Source organism: Lepidochelys kempii, chromosome 7 (assembly GCF_965140285.1).
Source record: "Lepidochelys kempii isolate rLepKem1 chromosome 7, rLepKem1.hap1, whole genome shotgun sequence".
NCBI classification, from domain to species: domain Eukaryota; kingdom Metazoa; phylum Chordata; order Testudines; family Cheloniidae; genus Lepidochelys; species Lepidochelys kempii.
In genome coordinates, this window is record NC_136386.1 from 72,092,044 (window position 1) to 72,118,789 (window position 26,746).

Here is a 26,746-nt window from a genome sequence, read left to right on the forward strand (position 1 = left end):
ATGGTAACTTATTTTGATCTATGCTGATAAAGATTTGCTGCTGTTGAAAAATCCTGTTGCACGCTGCCATTTTATTTCTGCTGAACTACACCCTCCAGCCCACAACTACTCTTTGGGTTTTCACAAAATTGGCCTTATTTTGATCAGAATGATCATTTTTGATCATTAATTTCTATCCAGAATTGTAAAATTAAAATAACTTAATTTTATGGGTTGATCACCAGTGTTGTGGACAGAATATTCTAATCTACCATATACTTTCATTAATAATGGTATTCAATCTTTTGACTTACTGCCTTTATTTCCTCCAGAAAGAACAATTACTCCCACACTTTGTAAAGAAGAAAGTCACTGACATATTTAACAATAATACAGTTGAATTTAAAAAAAAGAAAAAAAAAAGAAAAAGAAAAAGAGGTTTAAATTAAGCTGCATTAGTTACAATCATCTATTAATAGATTTACAGGGGACATAAATCTGCCCTCTACTTGAGCAGGATATTAAGAAACAGAATATTCTGTGTGAGAAGCTAGTACATAGACTGAATTACATTCATATCAGTGATGGCTTAGATTCCTCACTTCAGCAAACAAGAAATAAAATGATGTTTCACCTTTCTGTTTAAAAAGAAAAAAACATTTGCCACTCAGCTCCCATTGAGGTTAAAGTGAAACATATCTATATCCTCAATCACCCATTTAAAAACCTTTAATAGCATACAATTACATATTTCCTACCCCTAAACAGTAGTTACACAGATAGAGCAAAGAAGCACTATGTTAATATGACAAAATCATCTGACAGAAGATTTGGTCAGATTTTGAAAAATAATTTTGGGTCAGATCCTCATTTGAGTACACTGGCAAAGCATCAGGGAAGTCAATGGAGGTAAACTGATTTACACCAGCTGAAGATCTGGCCCTTGACATATACAATTGTAAGGGTGTGCAGTTTCCTGGAAGACTAGGGGAACCATGTGTACTCTGTTATTACTAAAGATGCATGAATGTATGTACTCCGAGACTTACAGTAATAGATTTTAAAAAAATGTTTTGGACCCCAAAATGAGAGCATCTTTTCTGCTCAGCACATATATATACCTGTTTACTTCTGCAATTCAGGGGTTAATATGACGTTCTGAATTGATTCATCGTTTTAAAATGGTGGCTTAATTCTCCTCTGCCATACCTCAAAGTCTCTCTCAGTAATCACTGCATATTTACCCTGAAACCAGAGCAAGCTGAGTGCTTTTTCCTTACAATTCACTGTGCCACCATCACCTCAAGAAATCAATCTCTTTGAAAGAGAGAGCACAAAATTACTCAAGCAGTGAGTGCCAAGGGAATGCAATGTCAGCTCCTACACTGAGTAACTACTTTCAATAGGATTACCTTCTAAAATAACTTTTGTTTTATACCCTTTAGGGCCTGGGCATCCATTTATCATGTACTAACTATAGTATATTTGAGAACTGGTAAAACTAACAAGAAATCCATGACATGCTATTTGCAAGATATAGTATCAGACCTTTCATTCTACTATGTGCCTAACAAGGGTACATTTTTTAGATTATAGTTAATATGCATTGTATAGCAAGTAAATCAAAAGTGAATGTACACACTAGTTATTTTAGCACATTTTAGGGGTAGTAACTATTGTAACTACTACAGTTATAAGAGTTTCTTTTTTAATAAACACCTATTATTAAAGTAAGTCTAAAAAAGAAAGAGCATGGAATAGCCAGTAAGTCTACACCGTGCTACTTACAGTTTTCGATACAAATTTAACATATGTTATATCTTAACTAGTATTTATAGCTATAATCCTAAATTTGCAGATTTTGATTCTAGGGTTACACATCCAATTTCTTGCCTCTTTTCCCAGCCCCAAAACTCCAACATCCAAAACTCTGCTTAAAACTAAAACTTCACATACCCAGACAAGCAGCCATCATCTTACTTGGACTGTTTGCTGATGACATGGCACTAGCCAATGAAAAAGCTAATAAATCAAAATTTTCATGCTGGTTGTCAGCCACATTGCATTCAAGTTCCTGTCATTGCTGCTTCAGATGAACCATTACACCCAGGCTTCCCTCATCCCCACATATATACCTGCAAATTTTCATGGAAATATCACTGTTTAAATGTTCATCTAAATCATGAACAAACAAAATGAAATGAGGTAGCTGAAGCACATAAATATGCTCAAGTTAGAAATTAATTTTACAAAATTTTAGAACTTTTGACTAAATTATCAACTTCTACAGAACACTGAAACAACTCCCCCCCCAAAGAGTAACAACCTCCACCACCAAATTGCTTTTGCATCAGTTCAGCTGACTTCCCCCCCCTGCAAACTTGATGAATAAAAATAACAAAGATCCATACAAAATAGTGTCCCTTGTAATGATTAAGAGCCTGACTCAACTCCTAATGAAGTCACTGGGAGCCTATGACTTTACTGGGAGTTGCATAAGGCCCTAAGTCACCAAAATCAAGTAAAACAATTTCTCACACTGAGAGATGTGTTTAACTTACCTTTCCCAGTCTGGAAGGTCTTGAAAACTTTGTCTTGTAAACGTCACTAATCCAGTTGGTTCTATTTTTAAAAAAATAACAAAAAACAATACAACATACATTATCAGCTGTATGTTTCAAGTTTTAAAAGCTTACCACTTAAAATCATTCAGAGACTAAGGCTACAACACATGTGGTTCTTACTCAGGAATATTAAAAACCAATTTAAAATAAAAATGCTAGTTAAAATAAATATTTGTTTCTCCTAAAAGGAAAACTGAAGTTTGATTCCCTCACAGACAGTGCCAGTGTTCAAACTGAAGGAAATGTATGCGATGATCAAACTTTCACCTCCTTGCCCCCACTTCCTTTTACATCTATTTTTCTTTTTATCAGCCAGCAGAAGTAAAGTGGGGGTATGACATATGTCATAAGTTGGGGGTATGATTTATGTCCCTTCCCAATTCGAGTACATGAAAGTGTTTCTTTGCAATACCAGACCAAAGAAGGAAAGCACGTTGTTTCTCAAATATTCCACTTAAGCTGTAAACATCATGAGACTGGCTTGGTAGCTCAGGCGAGAGCAGAATGTGTTGCCATAGACAAAAATCAGACTTCAGATCCTGAGCAGGCTCCAGTCAGTAGGTCATGAAGCATTACATGCAAGTAGTAGGGAAGCATCGTACGTTTTCAGCCAAGAATCTTGGCTGATTAACATGAAGGACTGATGGATTTCAGAGGAAGGAAGTTCATTATCTCTTGAAGCATTTGAGAGAGGAAATAGGAAGATTCCTGGAGGACTCCAGCCCTCAACAGAAAAAAAGATGTGTATAGACGCATATTATAAGAGATTACCTCTATTTATGTGACTTCCTTTTATTTCACTAAAAATATGTTTTAGTTGCAGCAACAAAAAATCAGTTTTTGAATATTTGGAAGAAACTTATTTTATTCAATCTGTTCTTTGTCCAGAAAGCAATTCCATTTTTTCTGTGGAAAAGCATTCTTAGAGTGAGAAACATTAGAAACTATTAGAAACAATGGTGGTATCATCTAAATAAAAAACATAATTTTAAAACTTCTATTCTTTAAGAACTCCTATTTTTTTGGAAAGAATAAAATATTCCTCAGAAAGTGTTAAATATTCCTGTAATACTGTTAGAAATGTTATGAGGGTATAAAGAATTTTATTTAAAAAGGTTAGCTTAATTTTTTAAAGAGAAGGTCTTGTATTAATCAAGTGTTTCCCCACAAGGGTTCTCTTGTATTATGGAGGTGATGTTTCACAAATTAAGCATACATTTTGAGTACTAAGCTTTGGTTTGCATACGCTTCAATGTATTCTGTTACAAGGAACTCAATTACTATTTATAATAAAAGGGCTGGGGAATTAAACATTTAATTTCCACTCATTTCCAGGGCTAAATTACTTCAGTCTTAATTCATTATACGGGGGGGGTGGGAGGGGAGAAAATAAAAGGGACAGAGTCTGTTTGAAAGTGCAATGTAAGTTACTAATTCAAGGAAGAACATTTGAGAATCCCATTAAATATTATTTGGAATTATAGTTTAAAAAATTCCAATTCACTGGTTACATAGAACATAATCCCAAATGATTTTAAGTACATAAAGAGGCGGAGCAGCTGTATAACTTAGAAGTAAGAGGTTGCTGTAATTCAGGTTGCATGTAAACATCTTTTCACTAACGTGTGAAAATGTAATAAGGTATACACAAAGTCATATGCCTGGGTCACATTCTACTCTTGACCTTGATGTCAATAGATGTTATTCACAAATGAGACTTTGGTAGGTATATGAAGGACAGGATGTGGCTCTACTAGTTTTCATGGTGGCAGTATCAATCCTCAAGTCAAAAGAATGACTGTCAGATAAAATGAAAAGGAGGACTTGTGGCACCTTAGCGACTAACCAATTTATCTGAGCATCTAAGGGGCCACAAGTCCTCCTTTTCTTTTTGCGAATACAGACTAACACGGCTGTTACTCTGAAACCTGTCGGATAAAATGGGAACCTTTTTTTGGCCCAAGTATGGGAGTAGCTTTTTTTAATGCCATTTTGCACCTGAATACCTCAAAAATGTCTTTTTTTAAAAACAAATGCTTCTGATTTGGTATGAGTTAGTTATGAGGGAAAATTACTATTCTCTACATGTTAGAACAAATGATTTTCTAAAATAAAGTTTAAGAGTAGAAAACATCATGATGTTCATATGGAGTATGCCATCAGAAAATCTAACACCAGACCAAGATATGATACTTCAGATATAATTAAGATACATATTGTATGAATGATTATTAAGGCTCCATGTTTGTCGCAGAAGTCACGGATTCCATGACTTCCTGTGACCTCCGTGACTTCTGTAGCAGCTGGTGTGCTTGAGCACCTAGCCCTGGGGCCAATTGCTTGGGCGGCCTTGGGGACAGCCACACCGTCCACTGCTGGAGCAGCCCTGGGCAGTGGCTGATGCAGCTGGCCCCGGGGACTACCTGATCAGCAGTCCCAGGGGCGGCAGGAGCAGCCACAGCTCAGGGGCTCCTTGCAGTCATCCTAGGATGGCCAGAGATACCATTAGCTGCCTGGGACTCCCCTCCTGCCCCCAGCAGTGGCCGGAGCTGCCACTGGCTGCCCGGGGCTTTCCTCCCCTCACAGCACCCCCCCCACACTAAGATTAAATCAGAGGTATTTATGGTATGAGTCACGGACAGTTACAGGCCGTGATTTTTTTGTTTTTTGCCCTTTACCTGTCCATGATTTTTACTAAAAATACCCATTATTAAATCTTAGCCTTAATGATTATGCATACAACTAGAGCATCATAGGTACATGTTTATTGCAGTAAGTGCTCAGCCACATATATGTGTTTTTACACGTTTATGTGAATGTGCAACTCCATGACCATGTAAGAAGCTTTAACTTGGTACATTAACTTGAATCTCAGATAGCTTATATAATCTTATTGGACTGTCCAGCTACACACATTCTGAGCATTATCTTGCCAGGCGGCTGAATACCTTAAAATCCAGTTAAGTTCCATGGGAGTTGAGGGTGCCCAACATCTCGCTGGGTCGCTCATTTAGTGGGTTTATTTTAAACATGGGTCAGCTCTCTTATGAGCTTTTGGGGAAGAAGGGGATAGAAGTGGTTGGGGAAAAAATGAAAAAACCTGCATTATTGCAATATCAGAGCTGAGATTTTGGACACACTTAAGCCAGTAAAGTCAAAGTTACAGTTCCCCGGAAACCATTATTTTGACAGTGAGAGTGTGTATTTATATGCTTCTAACTGCTGCTATGTGCGTGAGTGCTCTCTCTCCTTTTTTATGGACAAGAAAAAGAATGGCAGTTAGCAGCATATGGAATAATTAAGATAATACATATATTTTAATTACTGAATATTCTGCTAACTGCCATACCCTCGCACATTAGAGAAACAAAGTGGGTGAGGTAAAAATCTCTTATTGGACCAACTTCTGTTGGTAAGAAGCAAGCTTTCGAGCCACACAGAGCTCTTCTTCAGGTCTGGGAAAGGTACTCATAGCTGAAGAAGAGCTCTGTGTGGCTCAAAAGCTTGTCCTTCTTACCAACAGAATTTTGTCCAATAAAAGTTATTACCTCACCCACTTTGTCTTTCTAATACCCTGGAACTGACACAGCTACTACACTGCATCCTCTCACATATACATACACAAAGTGTTAAAGCATGTGTGTGAGTGAGAGAGAGAGAACACGTGTGCATGTGCATGGCAGTTAGCATCTTACATAATAATTTAACACTTTATATAGTCTGTACCTCAGGGCAAAGCTACAGTTCCTGTGGGAACCAATATTTTTCAATTTCTTGACTTCTTTGTTCAAAACCTTCACCATAACATTGTATTGGCGTAGATTTTTCCATTTATTATACATTCTTTATGTGTTTGCTTTGCAACTCAGACTAAGGCATTTTTCACAGCATTCAAAAGAAATGAACTAATAAGAGGATATACTTTTTTCTGTGACTCTTCTAAAGTAGCAGAAAAGGGTTTTAAGCTTCTCAGGCTTCCTTGGCGACCGCCCTTCAAACAATCTGAATAAAAAGAAAGATAGAAAAGTGACTGTATTAGTTTCAATGGCACACAGAGTAATAATTAAGCTGTTTAATAACAGTGATCTGATTGGATTTTGAAAGTAATAAGGATAACTTCAAGAGGCTTCTCTAGATGTTTAATAAGATAAAAGTGTCACACCCATTTAAATTGAAAAGTAACATGGAAAACAAATGTGATTTCTCTGTTCAAAGAGGGCTGTAAATCAAATGCATAATTTTCTCTCTTTAATCAGTTAGTAGTACTTACACCTCTAGTTAAAATCCTCGTTGCCTGCATAAAGCCCAAATACTTTAGCTTTAAGCAGATGAAGTAGAGAGACTGAGGAGAAAAAATCCACCCAACAACCAAGTGTCAGGTTCCAAGGCCCCTCCACAGCCACTATTCCAGTCTACAAGCTTGAAACCACAGACCTTCCACAGCATTTGTATGGGGTGTGGATATACAGCCTTCCCCTGGCCTGCCCTCAATGTTGTATTTACATGCTGGTCTATGCAGGCTGAGTGCAGAGACCTTTTCAGCAGCACCCTGGGGGCATGAGGCATACCTGCATGGTTGCTCAGCCAGTGGACAGCCTTGGGGAACCTCTACAGGGTTTAAGTGGTACAGATAGCCTTGCACTGGCCCTCCAGAGTGGGGTTAATTTAATCCCACTAGTATTAAGTGGCTCAAACAACAAATTATTTTGGTTGGTTGATTAAATGGAAGAATACTCCCATCCTTATTTTAAAGGGGAAAAAATCCTTAATGAGATAATAGTACACAACTAAAGCTTCAGATCTCCTTGTAATCTTCAGTTCTCCAAGACACTAAACCTTTTAATATGTTATCAGTTTCCTTAGAAATAGGTGCCAGTAGAACAGAGGTGGGCAAACTATAGCCTGAGGGTCACACCCGGCCCGTGGAACGCTCCTGCCTGGCCCCTGAGCTCCTGGCCCGGGAGGCTAGCCCCTGGCCCCTCCCTTGCTGTTTCCCCTCCTCCACAGCCTCAGCTCACTGTGCAGCCAGCACAATGCTCTGGGCGGCAGGGCAGCGAGCTCTTGCCGGGCTCACAGCTGCAGAGCCACAGCCTGACCCAGTGCTGTGTGCTGGCGTGGCTGGCTCCAGCGCGGCTGCCTGTCTTGGTGCTCTGGGCGGCTCGGCTGTAGCACTGCAGGGGGCAGGGAGGTTAGATAGAGGACAGGGGAGTTCGGGGTGGTGGTCAGGGGTGTGGATAGGGGTAGGGAACAGGGGGGTTGAATGGGGGCAGGGGTCCGGGGGGGGGGCAGTCAGGAATGAGAGGAGGGGTTGGATGGGGAGGAGGTGGGGGGGCATTCAGGGGCAGGGGTTCTGGGGGCAGTCAGGGGACAGAGAGAAGGGGTGGTTGGATGGTGCAGGGGTTCTGGGGGGGGGCAGTCAGGAATGAGAGGAGGGGTTGGATGGGCCAGCGGGGGGCAGTCAGGCGCAGGAGGTCCAGGGGCAGTCACAGGACAGGAAGTGTGGGGAAGGTAGGGGGTGTGTGGATGGGGCAGGGGTCCCGGCGGGCAGGCATCAGGAAACAGTGGGGGTTGGATAGGGGGTGGGGGCCGGGCCACACCTGGCTGTTTGGGGAGGCACAGCCTCCCCTAACCAGCCCTCCATACAATTTCGGAAACCCGATGTGGGCCTCAGGCCAAAAAGTTTGCCTGCTCCTGCCTTAGAACTAGAAGTTCAGAGAAATCTGTTAAAAAACCAATTATCATATTTCCCTGTTTTTCCCCTATTTATCCTCCATTACATTATTATTTATATTGCAAAAGCACCCAAAATATATCAGGAGTTGTAAAGACATATAGTCCCTGCCCCAAACAGTTTACAGTGAAAGGCACTGATCCTAGAAACACCTCTTTAATTCTTCTCAGAGAAGTATTCCCCATAGATTTCAGTAAGACTATTCAAGTGAGAAAAGGTACACTTTTGTTTGCAGGATTGGCTCCTAAAATGACAAAAGGCAGATGACAAGTGAGGAAAAGGCATACGAAATACAAACAAAGTGGTCAATGTGACAAAGGGCATATGTTTCTCTAGTTCTTTTTCATTCTATTTGGTTTGTAAATATACAGATCATCTACAACTACTCCTCAACCTAGCCACGGTTACTTCCTTCAAAATGCATTATAATGTACATTTGCTCTAGCATTGGTAACTTTATAACAACAGCTTGTAAGAGGACAGTTGTGGATAACAAATCACTTATATGATAATAAATAAAAAGTTATCCTTAACTGACAAATATATACCCATCTATGGAAGACTCATTTATTCCCTAACATGGGTTAATTAGAACCACATGTCCCACAGCCTCCCACTCCTCAAATTCCCCTTTGTGCTACCATGGACAACAAAATTAAAGAAAGGACTGAAATAAACTTCTCCTTATTTAATTCTGGCAACCAGAATCTGGCAACCTCTGTGTTTCCGTACTGCTAACTAAAAACTGGCACCAAGGCCAATGTGTGTTCCACAGAAAAGCTGGTAAAGCATCTGTTGGATAACCTCATCCCTACAAGACTAAATACATCACTTCATAAAGAGACAGATCTGAGCTCAGGTACATCTACAAATACTAGTAGATATCACCTTAAAATTAATTCAGAGAATAGCAAACCCAACAGAAACTCAATATTTTAAATTAGAGATGAATGAACTCACCAAAATATTTTGAGAGACCATAAATTTGGGGGGAAATTTTTTTTTTTTTGGAGAACTGAAAAAACAGAAGTTTCCAATATATGATTCTGCACCTGGAGCCACATGGGTAGACCCAGGGGCTTGTGCAGAATCCCACTGGAGTCAATCTGATGCCACACAAACACAATGGTCTACCCATACAGATCCAACTGCAGGACTGGGACCAATATTAGAACACACTTTGTTCCTTGTACTTAAAACGCAGAACTTAAAAGCAGCACAAACTATGGAGTCTACCTTCTTTTCTCCAAGCTCAGGATTGACAAATATTGACGGGAAAGTGTGGGAGAAGTTTACACTGATATTGTTATTGCTTTGCTCATTAATTTCAAAATTCTTTCATGACCTTAGTGCTCATGAAAGGTACCAGACTGACAATCGTGGAAACTAGGATCTATCTACAGAAAAGCTACAGTATGGGCAGCAAGAATGCAAGCTTCTCTATGTTATACCACAAATACTTTTCAACTTTGAATTGCAGAGATCACCTCTGGGGTGAAAAATTCATTTGCTTGCTATATCTATGCCATGCTTGGTCTCTCTGATGAGACTGCCAACAAGAACACCAATTAGTCCTATTTACAGGGATTTTGTAATGTTAAAAAAAGAAACCTGTCCTTGGGAATTGCAGCTGAAACTACTAATTCATTACATACTGGCTGCCTGGACTAGCAGATATTAAAGAGGGTTTGTTTTGATACTGCTCTGCACAGGACTGGCACTAGGAACCAAGAAGTTAAAAGCTGCAAATCCAAATTCCAGTACCCTAAGCCATCTAACTCCTCCAGTCAAAACTGAATTTTATCTACTTACACTTCAATGATCATGTTTGGAACGGAAATAATATAACATTGGCCTTCAGAAATTTCATTGCAAGGGGAAAACACAACACCAGCTACCCTTTCTTTGGATTAAAAAACAAAATAAAAACAAGAAAAGCTGTACTTTAAATTACCAAGAGGGCTACTTCTGACATACAGAAATCCATTTATGAAAATCTAAGAAATAAAAAGAAACGTCCTTACTTTTAGCCATTAAGTGAATGCATTCTTTCCGTGTTAACCAAAATACTATTTTTACTGCATCATCTATCTTCCAACAACCTGCACTTGCATTGCTTAATTTGGTTTCCTACAAAATGACATGGCATTGTTATTGGTAACACATAATGCAATTTGTCTGGAGGGAAGAAAATAGGGGGCTTTGGAAGCAATATGCCTTCAGTAAGAAGTTCACTAAAAGATGTTGGATACAGTAGAAGCCCTTGGGGCTTAAGATCTCATTTCTGAAAGCCATTCTTAAAGTACAGCAAAATTGGCTGGGAATGGGAATGCAAAGTGACAGAATGCTATTCATCTACTTCCATGTAACATAAAGACAACCCTGCTTCAAAAGCAAAAAGCTTTAGGTGAATTCAGCCTTCTAGTATTGAAATGGATTAGATTTTTCATATTTAGAAAAGACGACTTACATAAGAACTATGTGAAGCGAGTATATTCAATGTGAACAGATTAATTTTACTGGGAAATTATTATTCAATAAAAAAATTAATTGGGGAGGAGGGAAGAGAAGGTTAGTCTCTACTCCTGGTTTCACTAATCGGGAGGGACAGTGGGGAGGACCTGTAAATAAGGACTTCAGGAAAACAAATTTTACTTGTACACCCCATTTTAAAATGGTGTTACTGCAGGCACTAATAAAGTACAGTGATTGTAGAGTTAAGGAGGCAAGTTGACTCAGCAAAACAAATAAAAACAAATTAGGTGTCTGTTAAAGGTTTTTCCTCTAAAAACTTCTGACTTTTTATTTTAATATTTGTGCTCTTTATCTGAGACAGTTTATATACAGGACTAATAATGCGCACACTAGCCTTTTGCCTCTTCAATTTAAATTGAAATAATGTTTAGGTTGCAAATAAATTTGTTAATCTCAACCAAAATGTTCAGTGGATGGCCGTCCACATCACAAAGCCAACAACGATTCAGGATAACAGACAGCTTCTGTACAGAAAAAGCCAAGAACTGGAATAGCAGTGCTCATTGTTGGCCTAATTTTCTCACTGAAGTAAATGGGATTTTTATAATTGATTTCAATTGAGTGGAGTTCAGACCAACACAGAGTATCTTTTCAGAAGTATTTGGGTGGATTTCCTAAACATGAGAGACTTGCTAATCATCAAACGGACCCTTCTGGCCTTAGAATCTATTAATTGATTTCCTATTTCCTTCTCCCAGTTCCAGGTTTTTTTTTTTCATTCTTAAAGCAATGGAGAGTTATATTTACAATCAAGAAGTCCATTTATATAAAATATTTTTTCGTTTCCAATTTAATTGTTTATATTTAAGATAAAGCCTTCATTATTAAAACTTTTTTCCATGGCAATAAGTGGAAAAAAGGATTTCATGGGCAAAGGCTAGTTAGATGAGAATGTAAATCAGTGCACCTCCCCTAAGCCAGTGGTTCCATACTTACTTGTTAAGAAAGATGTAACCCTGACACTAGCCCCAAATCCATGCTCACTCCAATCAGAATAATTCTGAATTCATCACAATTAATGTTTGTTCAAATCAAAGAGTTTCACCAAATGAAGTATTGGAGTGGCAATTTAAGTGAAAAAAACAATGAGTGAAAATACTGGATGAATATGCTAGGATTCATTTCACAATCTCCATGTAGGCTTATTAATTAGTGAGTTTGTCAATACAGATCAAAAATGTGATATAGCAGCCACACTTTTTGTAAGTCACTTAACAATACAAAACAGAATGAGAGAAACATTTTGGTTCTTTGCAACGTTGAGACAGTTAGGACAGGAAACTTCTGTTCATTTGAGGCTCAGAAACATCTCTAGAAACTCAGGGCCCGATTCAAAGGCCATGGAAGTGAGTGAAAAAGTTCCCATTGATTATAGTGGTCCTCGGATCAGCCCCTAAATCCTTACATTTATCAGTTTATGAAAATGCATCCAAATGTAATCTCACTATGCAGTTTACTTCATATATCTTTTTTTTTCAGTGTCCAAAGAGATTAAATGATCAAATTAGAAGACTTCCAAACAGCATTAAAGTTGTTGTCCCTGCAGAAGGGAGGGAGGGAAGGAGGTACATGCCTTTGGGGGTGGGGTGACATTGTGATGAATGAACACTTGAAAGATTGTTGGGGTTTTAAAAGTGTTTCACATTTAAAAATAAATTACATTGCCGGAGGGCTCCTTGAATGACTACAGAACTAGCTGGATTATAACATCAAAAGCAAGCATGAAATCTTCATGAAAATCCCCCCCCAAACAAATGTACAAACAACCTCTTAGGCCTTCCCTATAAATTATAAAGCAGTAGGTCATTTTTTATGGCAGTAAGCTTATTACTATAGTAACAGAGAGTGGGGGTTTCAACAGCACACACCATTGCCCTAACCAAGCTTCCACTGAAGTTGGTGGGAATTTTACAATGAACATGAATGGGAGCAAAATTAGGACAACGATGAATGCTTTTAAAAATCTTGCCCAAAAAGTTATTGGCGAGCTAAGTCTCAAATTTCATCTATATTAATATGTACACCCAAATCTTAACACACACTAAACAGTCTCAGTTTATTAGTTTCCAAAAACTCCATTTAAATCCACCTACTTTTTCTTCCCACACCAGACTTGTCTGCAAAGTGCTCAAAAGGGCTGTAAGGTCAGCCACCTTCCACACATCCTGACAAGCCAAAGGCCCTATTTTCAGAGGTGCAGAGATCCACATTTTCCCATTGACTGCAATCTGAGTTTTAGGTGCTTAGAACCTCTGAAGAAAAAAAATAAATAAATAAAATAAAAAAGAAATCAGACCCCAGACTTCTATTCTCTGTCTGAGAAAGTGAATCTATTCCAGAGCCAAGTTTTCAATTGCAAGAGCAGAGCTCTTTCTCCTGAAGGCAGGGGATAGGAGATGAACTAAAGACACACACAAAAATATTTTATCTAAATAAATGCAACATTCCCTACCAAGAAAAAGTCCAAACACCACATGAACAAATCATGTCTCAAGTGCATATGCATCATACAATTAAATATCTTTCAAATCTCCAACATGGAGACAAAGAATTAATAGCATCAGAGGGGTAGCCATGTTAGTCTGGATCTGTAAAAGCGGCAAAGAGTCCTGTAGCACCTTATAGACTAACAGACATATTGGAGCATAAGCTTTCGCGGGTGAATACCCACTTTGTCGGATGCATGTAGTAGAAGGCCTGTGAAAGTGAGGGACTGTTGTCCAGGATGGGTTGTAGATCACTGATGATGCACTGGAGAGGTTTTATAGTTGAGGACTGTATGTGATGGCCAGTAGAGTTCTGTTGGTTTCTCATCCTCCCTGATTGAACTAACCTCGTTACCCCTAGCCTGATTCTTGTTTGCATATACATACGTGCCTCTGGAAATTTCCACTACATGCATCCGACGAAGTGGGTATTTGACAACGAAAGCTTATGCTCCAATACGTCTGTTAGTCTATAAGGTGCCACAGGACACTTTGCCGCTAACGCACTAATAGAAATTACTAGGACACTGGGAAAATATTAATAGACAGTTATACAACAACCTAGAGTATCAACTGTCTCTATGTAGAACCAGAAATATCAAATATTAATTTAATGGTGAGGTCTCATTAACACCTGTACTTGCTAACATGAAACTTAAAGTGAATTGGTCAATATGCAACATCATGGAAACATTTATTTCAAGTACAGAGTTTTGTAGTTTTAAAAAGAATAGGTTTTGTTAGGGCATGATATATATTAACTGGAATTTTTCTTGAGCTCTGTATGACAAGATCACAAAAAAGCAATTCCCTGAGTGGAATGTAGATTATCAATTTACCAATATAAGAATCCACGGCAAGAAACCATTAATACAATTTTTAAGAATTCATCCAACTAAACTGCACTGTAAATCAAACTCAAAGCACTGCAAACCCCATTTTAAATTAAAGTAATTGATAAATTACTTGCAACTGCATATTTTCATCCAGTAAGCCACTTTTGCTTTGTGCAAGATGTTCTGTCAAACTGCCACACAGCTACTTCAGTTTAGTAAGGAGACAGATGCCAAAAGTCTGCCGAGCTGACCACTGAGGCAACCTACAATTTATCTTTGACCTTCTAGCTTCTCAACAAATGCAGCTGCAATGCTTATCAAATTGAAGCCCTTTACATAGATATTTAGGTATTCTGAGGAACCAAAGGACAGGCAGAAGTGAAGGTCAATAATAAAAGTAAGCAGACTTGTGGGAGCAACATAACAAGACATTCAGTTAACATTAGCAGCCAAACAAAATCTTTTCTGATTTAATCTTCAACTGTTTTCAGTGATTATGTTCTGAATATAAATCCTACACTTGATACAAAAAAAATCATAAAAAACTACAGTGGTTATGTTCTAACTAGGGCTGTCAAGCAATCAAAAAAATTAATTGTGATTAATTGCACAAATAAAAAAATTAATCGTGATCACACACAATCACACAGTTAAACAATAATAGAATACCATTTATTTAAATATATTTGGATGTTTTCTACTTTTTTCAAATATACTGATTTCAATTACAACACAGAACACAAAGTGTACAGTGCTCACTTTACATTTAATTTTGATTACAAGTATTTGCACTGTAAAAAACCAAGAAATAGTATTTTTCAATTCACCAATACATGTCCTATAGTGTAATCTCTTTACCATGAAAGTTGAATTTACAAATGTAGAATTATGTAAAAAAAAAACTGCATTCAAAAATAAAACAATGTAAAATTTTAGAGCCTGCAAGTCCACTCAGTCCTACTTCTTGTTCAGCCAATTGCCCAGACAAACAAGTTTGTTTACATTTGCAGGAAATCATGCTGCCCACTTCTTGTTTACAATATCACCTGAAAGTGAGCACAGGTGTTCTCATGGCACTGTTGTAACTGGTGTCGCAAGATATTTACATGCCAGATGCGCTAAAGATTTGTATGCCCCTTCATGCTTCAACCACCATTACAGGGGATATGTGTCCATGCTGATGACAGATTCTGCTCAATAACAATCCAAAGCAGTGTGGACCAACACATGATCATTTTTATTATCTTAGTTAGATGCCACCAGCAGAAGGTTGAATTTCTTTTTTGATGGTTCAGTTCTGTAGTTTTCACATCAGAGTGGTGCTCTTTTAAGATTTCTGAAAGCATGTCCACACCTCGTCCCTCTTAGATTTTGGAAGGCCAAAATCTAGTCTATTATTATTTATTATTATAAAATCTATTATTATTTAATAATCTGAATAATTTTCAGATTATTAAAGCTTGGGTCAAGTGCTGTAGCTATCTTTAGAAATCTCACATTGGTATCTTCTTTGTGTTTTGTCAAATCTGCAGTAAAAGCGTTATTACAATGAACAACATGTGCTGGGTCATCATCCGAGACTGTTATAACATGAAACATACGGCAGAATGCAGGTAAAACAGAGCAGGGGACATACAATTCTCCCCCAAGGAGTTCAGTCACAAATTTAATTAACGCGTTTTTTTTTTTTTTAAACTATCATCATCCACATGGAAGCATGTCTACTGGAATGGTGGCCAAAGCATAAAGGGGCATATGAATGTTTAGCATATCCGGCACGTAAATATTTTGCAATGCTGGCTACAAAAGTGCCATGCAAATGCCTGTTCTCACTTTCTGGTGACACTGTAAATAAGAAGAGGGCAGCATTATCACCTGTAAATGTAAACTTGTTTGTCTGAGCAATTGGCTGAACAAGAAGTAGGACTGAGTGGACTTGTAGGCTCTGAAGTTTTACGTTATTTTCTTTTTGAGTGCAGTTATGTAACAAAAAATTACATTTGTAAGTTGTACTTTCATGACAAAGACAGTACTTGTCTGAGTTGAATTGAAAAAATACTATTTTCTTTTATCATTTTTACAGTGCAAATATTTATAATAAAAAATATACACTTTATTTCAATTATAACAGAATATAATATATATGAAAATGTAGAAAAACATCCAAAATATTTAATAAATGTAAATTGGTATTCTATTGTTTAACAGTGCAATTAAAACTGCGATTAATTTTTTGAGTTAATCACATGAGTTAACTGCCATTAATTGACAGCTCTAGTTCCAATATATTAGAATGCCACAAAAATATGCAATATGACAGAGTAAGTGATGAGGAGTATTTAAAATAAACAATTTCAATACTATATGGTTAGAAACAAAGAAAATATTTTAAAAACACTCTTTAATTCTCCACTTTGCTTAAAATTTTGATTTGATTTTAAAATGACATCATGAGATTCCATGTTTATTGTCTAATTACTTCTACATAGAATTTACAACTTTTACAAGTAAACTTCTCCCACACCCCAACTGTTAGGGCTGCAGCTCCAGTTCAGGAAAGTACTTAAGAATGTGCTCAATGGCTTTTCTGAAGGCCTCGCCCAGTTAGTTTGGGCTGTGTTCTTTCTGTGGTTCCTTCACTATCGTCAGCAAGAGAGATTCTGGAACTGGAAACAAACTTGGTAACATGCTAGTTAAGAAAGAAAACCAGCCTTCCATCTCACTGCTGTTTTACAGGAATAAACGTACATATTTATCAGAAATATAGGCAGCTCTGACTTGGACATACTGAGATTAGATTAATTGAATATCATGGTGCCATGTTCACACAATAAATTTCCTGATATCATATTTTATAGACATTTCATGGCAAAACTACAAGGCAAAAAATATTTCAAATATAGTGGGTCATCATGTCAATATAAGTATATTAATTTTGTAACACTACATTATTTGCTACAAAAAACTGACAGGGCATGGGTTTTGTCTAATGGAAAGAAGTTGAACCTTTGAAGTAAATGGTTCTGAAAATGTCTTCTGTTTCATTAAATCAGAATAAAATCATCTAATTTTGAAACTTGGAATTCAGGCAACTCCACTATTCCAGTAAGTTTTTTCCAAAAACTGTGTCCCAATTCATAGATTTTTAAGGCCAGAAGGGACCCTTATGATCATCTATTCTAGTTCAACTTCCTACATAACAAAGGCCATAGAGTTTCATCAAGATAATATCTTGCATCAAGTAATCTCTGCATCAAGATCATATCTTGTGGCTAATCTACAGTATATTTTTTAGAAAGGTATCCAATCTTTATTTAAATGATGTATATTCCACCACATCCCTTGGTAAATTGTTCCAGTGGTTAATTACCCTAATGGTTAAAGATTTGCATTTTATGGCAAGAATGGCTCAAACGCCAAATCTCAATATAAAATTTCCCATTCACAGATACATGGTATTGATTGTAATTCCAGGACATTTACATGTATCCAAACACACTAGTTATGGTTCCCTGAACAACCTCAATCTGTAAAGTTATCAGAGAGTGCAATTTAAATTCTGCAGTCAACCCTATTCATCAAGAAAAAAACTGATCTCTGCTGATGCAATTGAACATAAAATCAGATTACTCATGCTGTTTCCTGGATTTTAACATGCTCTCACAGTGGATGACGACATTTACTCCTGTGCGGGGGGGCAGCACATATGTACCACCGAAGTCCTACTTAAGACCTTAAAATAGTTTAAAATGAAATTTAAAATATAGGACTTAAATGGAGCTGGCATAAAGATCCATTTCATCCTTTGAGAATAATATGTTATTGGGACAAAGAAAGCTGCCATGCATATAAGGAATATTCACTTTTCCATTTCAAAAATATCAGAAGGATACAACACATCTTTAAGCAAAAGTTCATTTGAATGCATAGGCTGACCAAATACTTGAACCCCAAATAATAAGCTATTATCATCACAGTCCATTTTATTGGGTGGATCTGCTTAGGAGGTAAACTATTATGCTTGTATGTCCTTCGTGAAGACTGATTTAAGTCTACATAGAGATACAAGATGGGTTAGGTAATACCTTTTATTGGATGAACTTCTGTTGGTGAGAGAGACAAACTTTCGAGCCATATAGAGCTCTTCTTCTGTGTGTTTCAAAACCTTCTCTCTCTCATCAACAGTTGGTCCAATAAAAGATCCTACCTCATCCGCCTTCTCTCCAATACCCTGGGACCAACATGGCTATGACGACACTTAAGTCTACTAGGTATTAAGAGCCTTATCCTTTACTAAGCTAAGCACACTCAGATCCTACTGATGTCAGTGGGAGATGTGGACACTCCACCCCACTTCACAAGGCCCAAAGAGAAAAACCAGGGGTTAAATGGGAAAACACTAACATCATCATCTACTAGGCTAACTAGTGAGCTTAGAAGCACTTGCTTTCAACTATCATTGCTTATTTCTTCGAACCATGCAACTTGACTTCAGATTCTCCCCCCTACCCATAGAATTGCTTAAGGAAAACAGAGGTCTTATGCAAACAGAAATGTTTTCTCTTTTCAAAACCATCTTTTCTTTCACTTATTAAAGATCTATTAGACTTCAATTTACGTTGTTATAAACATTTGCCTGAAACCTTTCAATAAGTATCCTGTCACATCATCAGCATTATCTGACCTTTTCATTCAATTATACTCCAAGCAAGTTTAATCACCACGGGTTCTCAACCTTATTCTTTCTGAGGCCCCCCGCAACATGCTATAAAAACTCCATGGCCCACCTGTGTCACAATAGCAGGTTTTCTGCATATAAAAGTCAGGGCCGGCATAAGGGAGTAGCAAGCAGGGCAATTGCCTAGGGCCTGACGCCACAGGAACCCCCGCAAAGCTACATTGCTCAGGCTTCGGCTTCAGCCTTGGGTGGCGGGGCTCAAGGCCTGTGCTTCAAACTCATGTGGCAGGGCTTTGGCTTTCTGCCCTGGGCCCTGCTAGGCGGCCTCCCTGAAACCTGCTCGTGACACCCCAGGGGCCTCAGGTCCCTGGTTGAGAACCATTGTCCGAGACCACACAGAGTTAGGTTTTTGTATCAGGAAAATCAGGAGAATCTCTCTACAGAGTATTTGCAGATTGCAATGTTTCTTTATATAAGTGCAGCAACTACCTTTGAAAAGTTTCAGGCTAATAATAAAAGCAGTTGATTAGTATTATCATTCTAGTCACCCTTAGACAATAGGGTTTTTTTTTTAAACAAATATTTTCTATTTACATTTTTACATATTTTGTGTTCCATCACAGATATTGATCGAGTTCTGTAAGATGAAATTGTGCTGGAATCAGTTATTCATCAAAGCCATTGTGAAGAACAAAGAGCTACAATAAGTGTTTGCTACTGTTATTTATATTCCCATCATCAAGTGAAATGGTCTCCACAACATTCCACTAGTGCTTTTGTGGACAACAGTATGTTGCACAGCTTTAAGTAGTTCAGCGTCAACTACAGAGCATAGGATGGCAGTCTATAGAGATCTTTAGAAACGTAAAGAAATTTAGAATGGGAAATTCTAATCTCCAATAGAAAAGATAAAACACAGCCATACTTGCTAGCACATGTATAAATCCCAACTCTGTCACTCCGAGTGCAGAAGTGGGGCCCACAAGGATTTTAAAAATTAATACTTGCCACTCCAGGTGTGTATTAAACTCCCAAGGTTACAGCTTTTCTCTGACCTTGGCTTGGTAAACACTGCTGCCAACCAAATGCAAAAAAAACAAAAACCCCTTTGAACCCAGGAAGGAGCACTTGGGAATTCCTCCCTGTGGGGTATCCTCAAGCCCTTTCACCCCCCGCTCCACGGAAGAGCTGAGAAAGAAAACAAAGGAAATTAGCTGTGGCTACCAGCACTCCCAGCTATCTTCAAGACACCACTGACTTCCTGAGGAAACTACAATCCATTGGTGATCTTCCAGAAAACACCATCCTAGCCACTATGGATGTAGAAACTCTCTACACCAACATTCCACACAAAGATGGAGTACAAGCCATCAGGAACAGTATCCCTGATAATGTCACAGCAAACCTGGTGGCTGAACTTTGTGACTTTGTCCTCACCCACAAATATTTCAGATTTGGGGACAATTGATACCTTCAAGTCAGCGGGACTGCTATGGGTATTCGCATGGCCCCACAGTATGCGAACATTTTTATGGCTGACTTAGAACAATGTTTCCTCCGCTCTCATCCCCTAAATCCCCTACTCTACTTGCGCTACATTGATGACATCTTCATCATCTGGACCCCTGGGAAAGAGGCCCTTGAGGAATTCCATCAGGATTTCAACAATTTCCACCCCACCATCAATCTCAGCCTTGACCGGTCCACACAAGAGATCTACTTCCTGGATACTACAGTACAAATAAGCGATAGTCACAAAAACACCACCCTATACTGGAAACCTACTGACCGCTATACTTACCTACATGCCTCCACCTTTCATCCAGACCACATCACACGATCCATTGTCTACAGACAAGCACTAAGATACAACTGCATTTTCTCCAATCCCTCAGACAGAGACAAACACCTACAGGATTTCTATCAAGCATTCTTAAAACTACAATACCCACCTGGTGAAGTGAAGAAACAGACTGACAGAGCCAGAAGGGTACCCAGAAATCACCTTCTACAGGACAGGCCCAACAAAGAAAGTAACAGAACGCCACTAGCTATCACGTTCAGCCCCCAACTAAAACCTCTCCAGCGCATCTTCAAGGATTTACAATCTATCCTGAAGGACGATCCTTCACTCTTCTCACAGACCTTGGGAGACAGGCCAGTCCTCGCTTACAGACAGCCCCCCAACCTGAAGCAAATACTCACCAGCAACTACACACCACACAACAAAAACACTAACCCAGGAACCAATTCCTGCAACAAACCCCGTTGCCAATTCTGTCCACATATCTATTCAAGGGACACCATCATAGGACCTAACCACATCAGCCACACCATCAGGGGCTCATCCACCTGCACATCTGCCAATGTGATATATGGCATCATGTGCCCAGCAATGCCCCTTTGCCATGTACATTGATCAAACCGGACAGTCTCTACGCAAAAGAATAAATGGACACAAATCAGACATCAAGTATTATAACATTAAAAAACCAGTGGGAAAACACTCCAATCTCCCTGGACACTCCAAAGCAGACTTAAAAGTAGCAATTCTTCAACAAACAGACTCCAATGAGAAACTGCAGAATTGGAATGAATTTTCAAACTGGACATCATCAAATTAGGCCTGAATAAAGACTGGGAGTGGATGGGTCACTACAAAAACTAATTTCCCTCTGCTGATACTCACACCTTCTTGTCAACTATTTTAAATGGGCCACCTTGACTGCATTGGCCTCATTAGCACTATAAAAGTGATTTTCCCTCCCTTGCTATTCACCCCTCCTTGTCAACTGTTGAGAATAGGCCACTTCCACCTTAACTGAATTGGCTTGTTAGCACTGTCCCCTTCCCCCCAACTTGGTAAGGCAACTCCCATCTTTTCGTGTGCTGTGTATTTATACCTGCCTACTGTATTTTCCACTCCATGCATTTGATGAAGTGGGTTTTAGCCCACGAAAGCTTATGCCCAAATAAATCTGTTAGTCTCTAAGGTGCCACAAGGACTCCTCGTTGTTTTTGCTGATACAGACTAACATGGCTACCACTCAAACTTAAAAAATGGTAACTACAAAATAACGTTGCTGAATAAAATATTTTAAAAAAACATCCAAGTGACTTGGGACCTTAAGTCTCACTGAAAATCAGGCTCCTAAGTTTCTTTAATACTATTGAAAATGTTACTCTTTATGTACAAGCTGATACAGATTTTAGTAAATCACTAATATGAGGTTTTTGTGGAAAAACAGGTCTCTCAAATGGATTAATGTTAAGAATGTTCTTTACAGTGTCAAAATTTTACCCAAATAATTGATCTCTAACAATCCAGGTGATAATTCTGAGAAAACCTGTCATGATGGGTATCAAGCAGACTGCAAATTATCACTCTTGTGGTAATGCAGGAGGAAATGAAATTATCTAACGAGCTATTATGTTTTCTAGTGGGGAAAAACTTCAGAGCAGACTTATACAAGTCAAACACACAAGGCACTGTGAAATAAATAGATTTGATGCTGTTGTATATCTTTTCAAATTAAGTAAGTAAATCCCACCTTTCTACATTAAAACCTGCCTTCTATTCCTTTCTTTACATAGAGAGTAGCTTAGAGGTTTGGGATTCCCCTTGGCCTCAAAGAGAAGAAACATACTATACTTCAACCATTTAACTTCACTGGCAATTTCTTCTTTTAGTTACTGCAGACTATTAACTGTCACAGGTGTAAAATATTGTCAGCGAAACAGACAAAACCAGAGCACTTAACAACCTGATGTGTAATTAGAAATTTACCTTTAAAACAAAGATGTTTTTCATTAAGGTTTGTATGAACATATATACATGGAGCAATGTAATTTTTGTTGGTCAATCCAATTGCAAACACTGCCCTCCCTTACTACACCCCCAAAAAAGAGGCATCTCTCATTTCTGGGTTTTTCCCATGTTTGGTAAGTGAACTGGATCAAAGAAAATAATAGCAACTTCTTTTTTTAAAGTTACTGGGGATCTTTTTTAGTCTTAAGAACCACAAATTTACGCTAAGGAGCAAATCTTGCTCTCGCTGAAGTCAGAGGGAACTGTGGGAGTTCAGTAACTGAAAGTTAGGCCCTAGGTCATGAGTTAGGCATGTGAAAATTGACGCTTTCAAAATTAGTAAATACTTGAAAATTGTAGGGTATGTCTACATAGAAAAGAAAAACCTGCGGTTCGCCCAGGCCAGCCAACTCGGGCTGATGGGGCTTGAGTTGCAGGGCTGCTTCAGCGCTTTGTAGACTTCTGGGCTTGGGCTGGAGCCCGAGCTCTGGGACTCGCCCACAACGCAGAACCCTAGAGCCCAGGCTCCAACCCAAGCCTGGAAGTGTACAAAGCAACGAAACAGCCCCGCAGCCCAAGTCCCACCAGCCCGAGTCAGCTAGCATGGGCCAGCTGCGGGTGTCTAGCTGCTGTGTGGATATACCTTAAGTGACTTAACTCACTGTATGACCATGGGTAATAGGAGAACCAGGAATAGAACCCAAAACTCAAGTTTTTATGCTTTAAGCATTAAACCAAATTCTCATTATCCAATCATTAGAGTTTGCTCTACTAATTATTCTAAGAATATAAGAACTTTCATTTTGAAATTTAGACCACATTTTATAACCCAAATTCACATGTATATTTGTAAGTTGTACAGAAAATTACGCATTTAAAAATAAACATTTCCATCTACAATGAAGATTAATAGAATCCACAGCCATCATCCTAAAGGGGAAAAAAAACCCTTAAAAGCAATATTCAGTTCTTTGCAATGAAATGTTTATGGTTAGGAGGTAACTGGAGCCACTTTTTATAGAAACAATATATATTCCTATTCCCTAACCAGATCACCTCAAATACACTGGATAATTTACTCCACAGAGAATACTCAATGCTATGAAATTGATGTTGTTTATGGTACGAGACAACTGCATTATTGCTAAATCAGATTTCAGTTCCCCTGTATAAGTGTCTGTACAGTTTGCCCATTTCCTTTCCTATATTAAAAAAAATCCATAAAAGATGCATATATCTTAACTAGTGTAAATTTTTTCCTATTTCCATTCACTAAAATAATTAGCTTAAAGATCCTGCCTGACAAGGCTGGAGTTAAATTTAGGATACATATTGGTGGTGTCAGTATATTATATTGTCACTATTGCAGAAATGCACAACAGTTTAGATGTAATTTTATATAACTTTATTTTATTGTCTTAATTGTGCGTCAAAAAATCTCCAGGTTTATGCCGGTGTATGTACCACTTTAAAATATGAAGCTGAACCCTGTGATCTGAGCTAAGCCTATTTGTGACTTGGAACCATGCGCTTTTAATGTGCACAGTCTCTTGTTACAGGAAAACGGGGAAAGGAGCTACTGTAGCAGCATACCATAGCTAAGAGTCAACAACTGCTGGCAGATCAGAGCCACATAAGTAAAGCGTATGAGCTCTTGACAAGCCACTCAACCCCTCTTACAGTTATCCAGAAAACTACTTTGAGAAGAAAACGTATTTTACCCTCATAACCTGCTTCAAACTCAATTTTATTTAAAAACTGCCCAAATATCATGAAGGGGCTTCCCAAAGTCTAGGAATTTAAGAGGCAAGTCTAATAACTCTCAATAGGAACAACAGGCAAACTCAACAGTATCACAATCAGTACAAACCCTCATGACAGAGACCATTCTCATCTGCAATCCTCACACAAAAGTAGAGAAATTAAAGAACAAAGGATCGGCCATACATGTTTTATTTTTTTATTTTACAAGGGAGGGAACAAGGAGGAATATTTTGTTCCCTAAAAAGGTACTAGATAGATAAGCCCTGGACACAACTCAGATTCTCTGTCTATTCACAGAACAGATACACCGTAAGCAGAAGCAGCGTAAGTTTCTTCAACTACCCTAACAACGTGCCTCAACTATGTTCTAGAAGGATCACCTTTAGAACTGAAAAATGTAATTCATTCTCTAAGCACAGTTGGTGCTTGACCTCTCTGCAGAGTCTGTCAACAAGGGTGTCACACAACAACAAACTTAATGACTACTTATTTTGTGATGGAGATAAGATTGGCATTTCAACCATAACACCTAAATTCCCCGATTGTCTCTTTTTAATTCAGACAAGTTAAAATGCATCTTTTCCATGTCAACTTAATCTCTCTCTCTCCCTTCTAAAATATTGCTCACAATATTTTTACTCACATTTCAAATGTTCTGAAAGGAAACAGCATAGGCATTGTCCTAATTACAATTCTAAGGCAACATTTTAACACTGTAATCTAAAGAGAGTCTTAGAGACCATTCCATTTCATCAGATATACTTCTAATTTATATATTATACTATTAACAACTTTAAAAACCCAAAAAGGCACATCCTTGCCAGGTTTAAAAGGGATGTATTTAATCACATTGGCAAGTGTTTTACTACTTTATTATATTATTACTTAATAGCCTCTTAGTTTGTAGGAGGAAGTACAATCTAAATTTACATGAAAATGTTACAATGTACTATAAAGTTAAGCACCACAAAATCAAAGATGTACTGACACATATATATTTATTTTAGGTGACAATAGCAAGAGTTGGATTGGAAAGAGCAAAGTGTAAAATGGCTTATGTTATGCTGATGTATAAGCATTCTCCCTTCCAGATGACCATAAAGCGGTCAGCATGCAGAAAAGCACTCAGGAAACTTGCCTTCATCAGCACATAACAAGGAGTGGCACATTTGAGATGGTTTACAGAAAATAAAATAAATGGTATGTCGCAGGTCTCTTGTACCAAGTATGGCTTGTTTGATAAAACAGATTGATAGCCTTGTCAAATCACAGTAAGCAAACAGTGACAATTTTTATTTAATATGTACATACCAAGTGTATCATTTCATTTTATTACCTAAAATGGCCAAGCCCTAGAGTGGAAAAGGGGGACATTTTCTGACAGCAGATTTAAAGTGTTTTAAATTAGACTTAAGATCTTTCTCAGTTTAACCATCTATGAAGTACCAATTTTTAAATGTGTTTAAAATTAATAGAGGTTAAAGGGGCATAATTCATTCTGCAATTTGATATAAAAGCCAAATCCACACAACTATGAGGGTACAGATCTTTTTCACTTTGAAACAAAAGTCCATCATTGTTAACGATGAGGGATGGATACTGTGAAGTGCAGAGCACCATCAACTCCCATAGAATCCAGTAAGATACAAGATTGAATAGCAAAACATAGTATCAGGCCCTAAAATTAACAGGGTTGAAAATACCTATATTTGGCCGACGATTTTATAGTCCTTTCCAAAACAATCACTGAACATGTGTATACCTAGTAATTTCTTTGTAGAATAAAACAAATTAATAATCAAAGATTAGGAACATGACTACTGTATGAAGTTAAAGACATTTGATTAACAGATTTCTTATGCACATGTATTTTTTTACCTTAAGCTGCAAATTTTATTATTTAAAGATTTGGTGGGAAGAAAAATGTGTATTATGCAAACATTGGGAAGGCAGAAAGTCAGTTTAATTATGGAATAATGCATTTGTTAAAAGAAAAAAAAATCACAAAAATTTGCTAATATGCACACAATTATTCTGCTTCATTAAAGGAGTATAGTACGTTAATTTCTACAGGTAATGGAAGGAATTCATTCCATTATGCAGAAGATAAAACGTAGTAGTTTCCACACAATTTAAGTCTCCATGCCATAGCACTTTGCTGTGGGGAAGCAGGGTTGCTGCAGCAGAACAACTTCTAATATATCCCTCTCTAACCACAGTAGGAAAAAAGCCCCCAATATTCCTTAAAAGTGGAGTGCATTGTTATAACAATCACAAATTATGATTTTGGACACTGCCCAGTACA

The 26,746-nt window shown here is 38.0% G+C and overlaps 1 protein-coding gene across 8 annotated transcripts in view; it reads right to left on the reverse strand.

Annotated features, from left to right (window-relative positions):
• Nucleotides 1-26,746, reverse strand: part of PARG (poly(ADP-ribose) glycohydrolase) — a 126,946-nt gene that overhangs the window by 36,148 nt on the left and 64,052 nt on the right. For all 8 annotated transcript variants that reach the window (XM_073353306.2, XM_073353303.2, XM_073353305.2 and 5 more), the window contains 2 exons: nucleotides 6,526-6,605; nucleotides 2,541-2,601 (listed from right to left, as the gene is read on the reverse strand). In XM_073353306.2, the coding sequence (XP_073209407.1) occupies nucleotides 2,541-2,601; nucleotides 6,526-6,605 (141 nt within the window). The remainder of the gene's footprint in view (nucleotides 1-2,540; nucleotides 2,602-6,525; nucleotides 6,606-26,746) is intronic.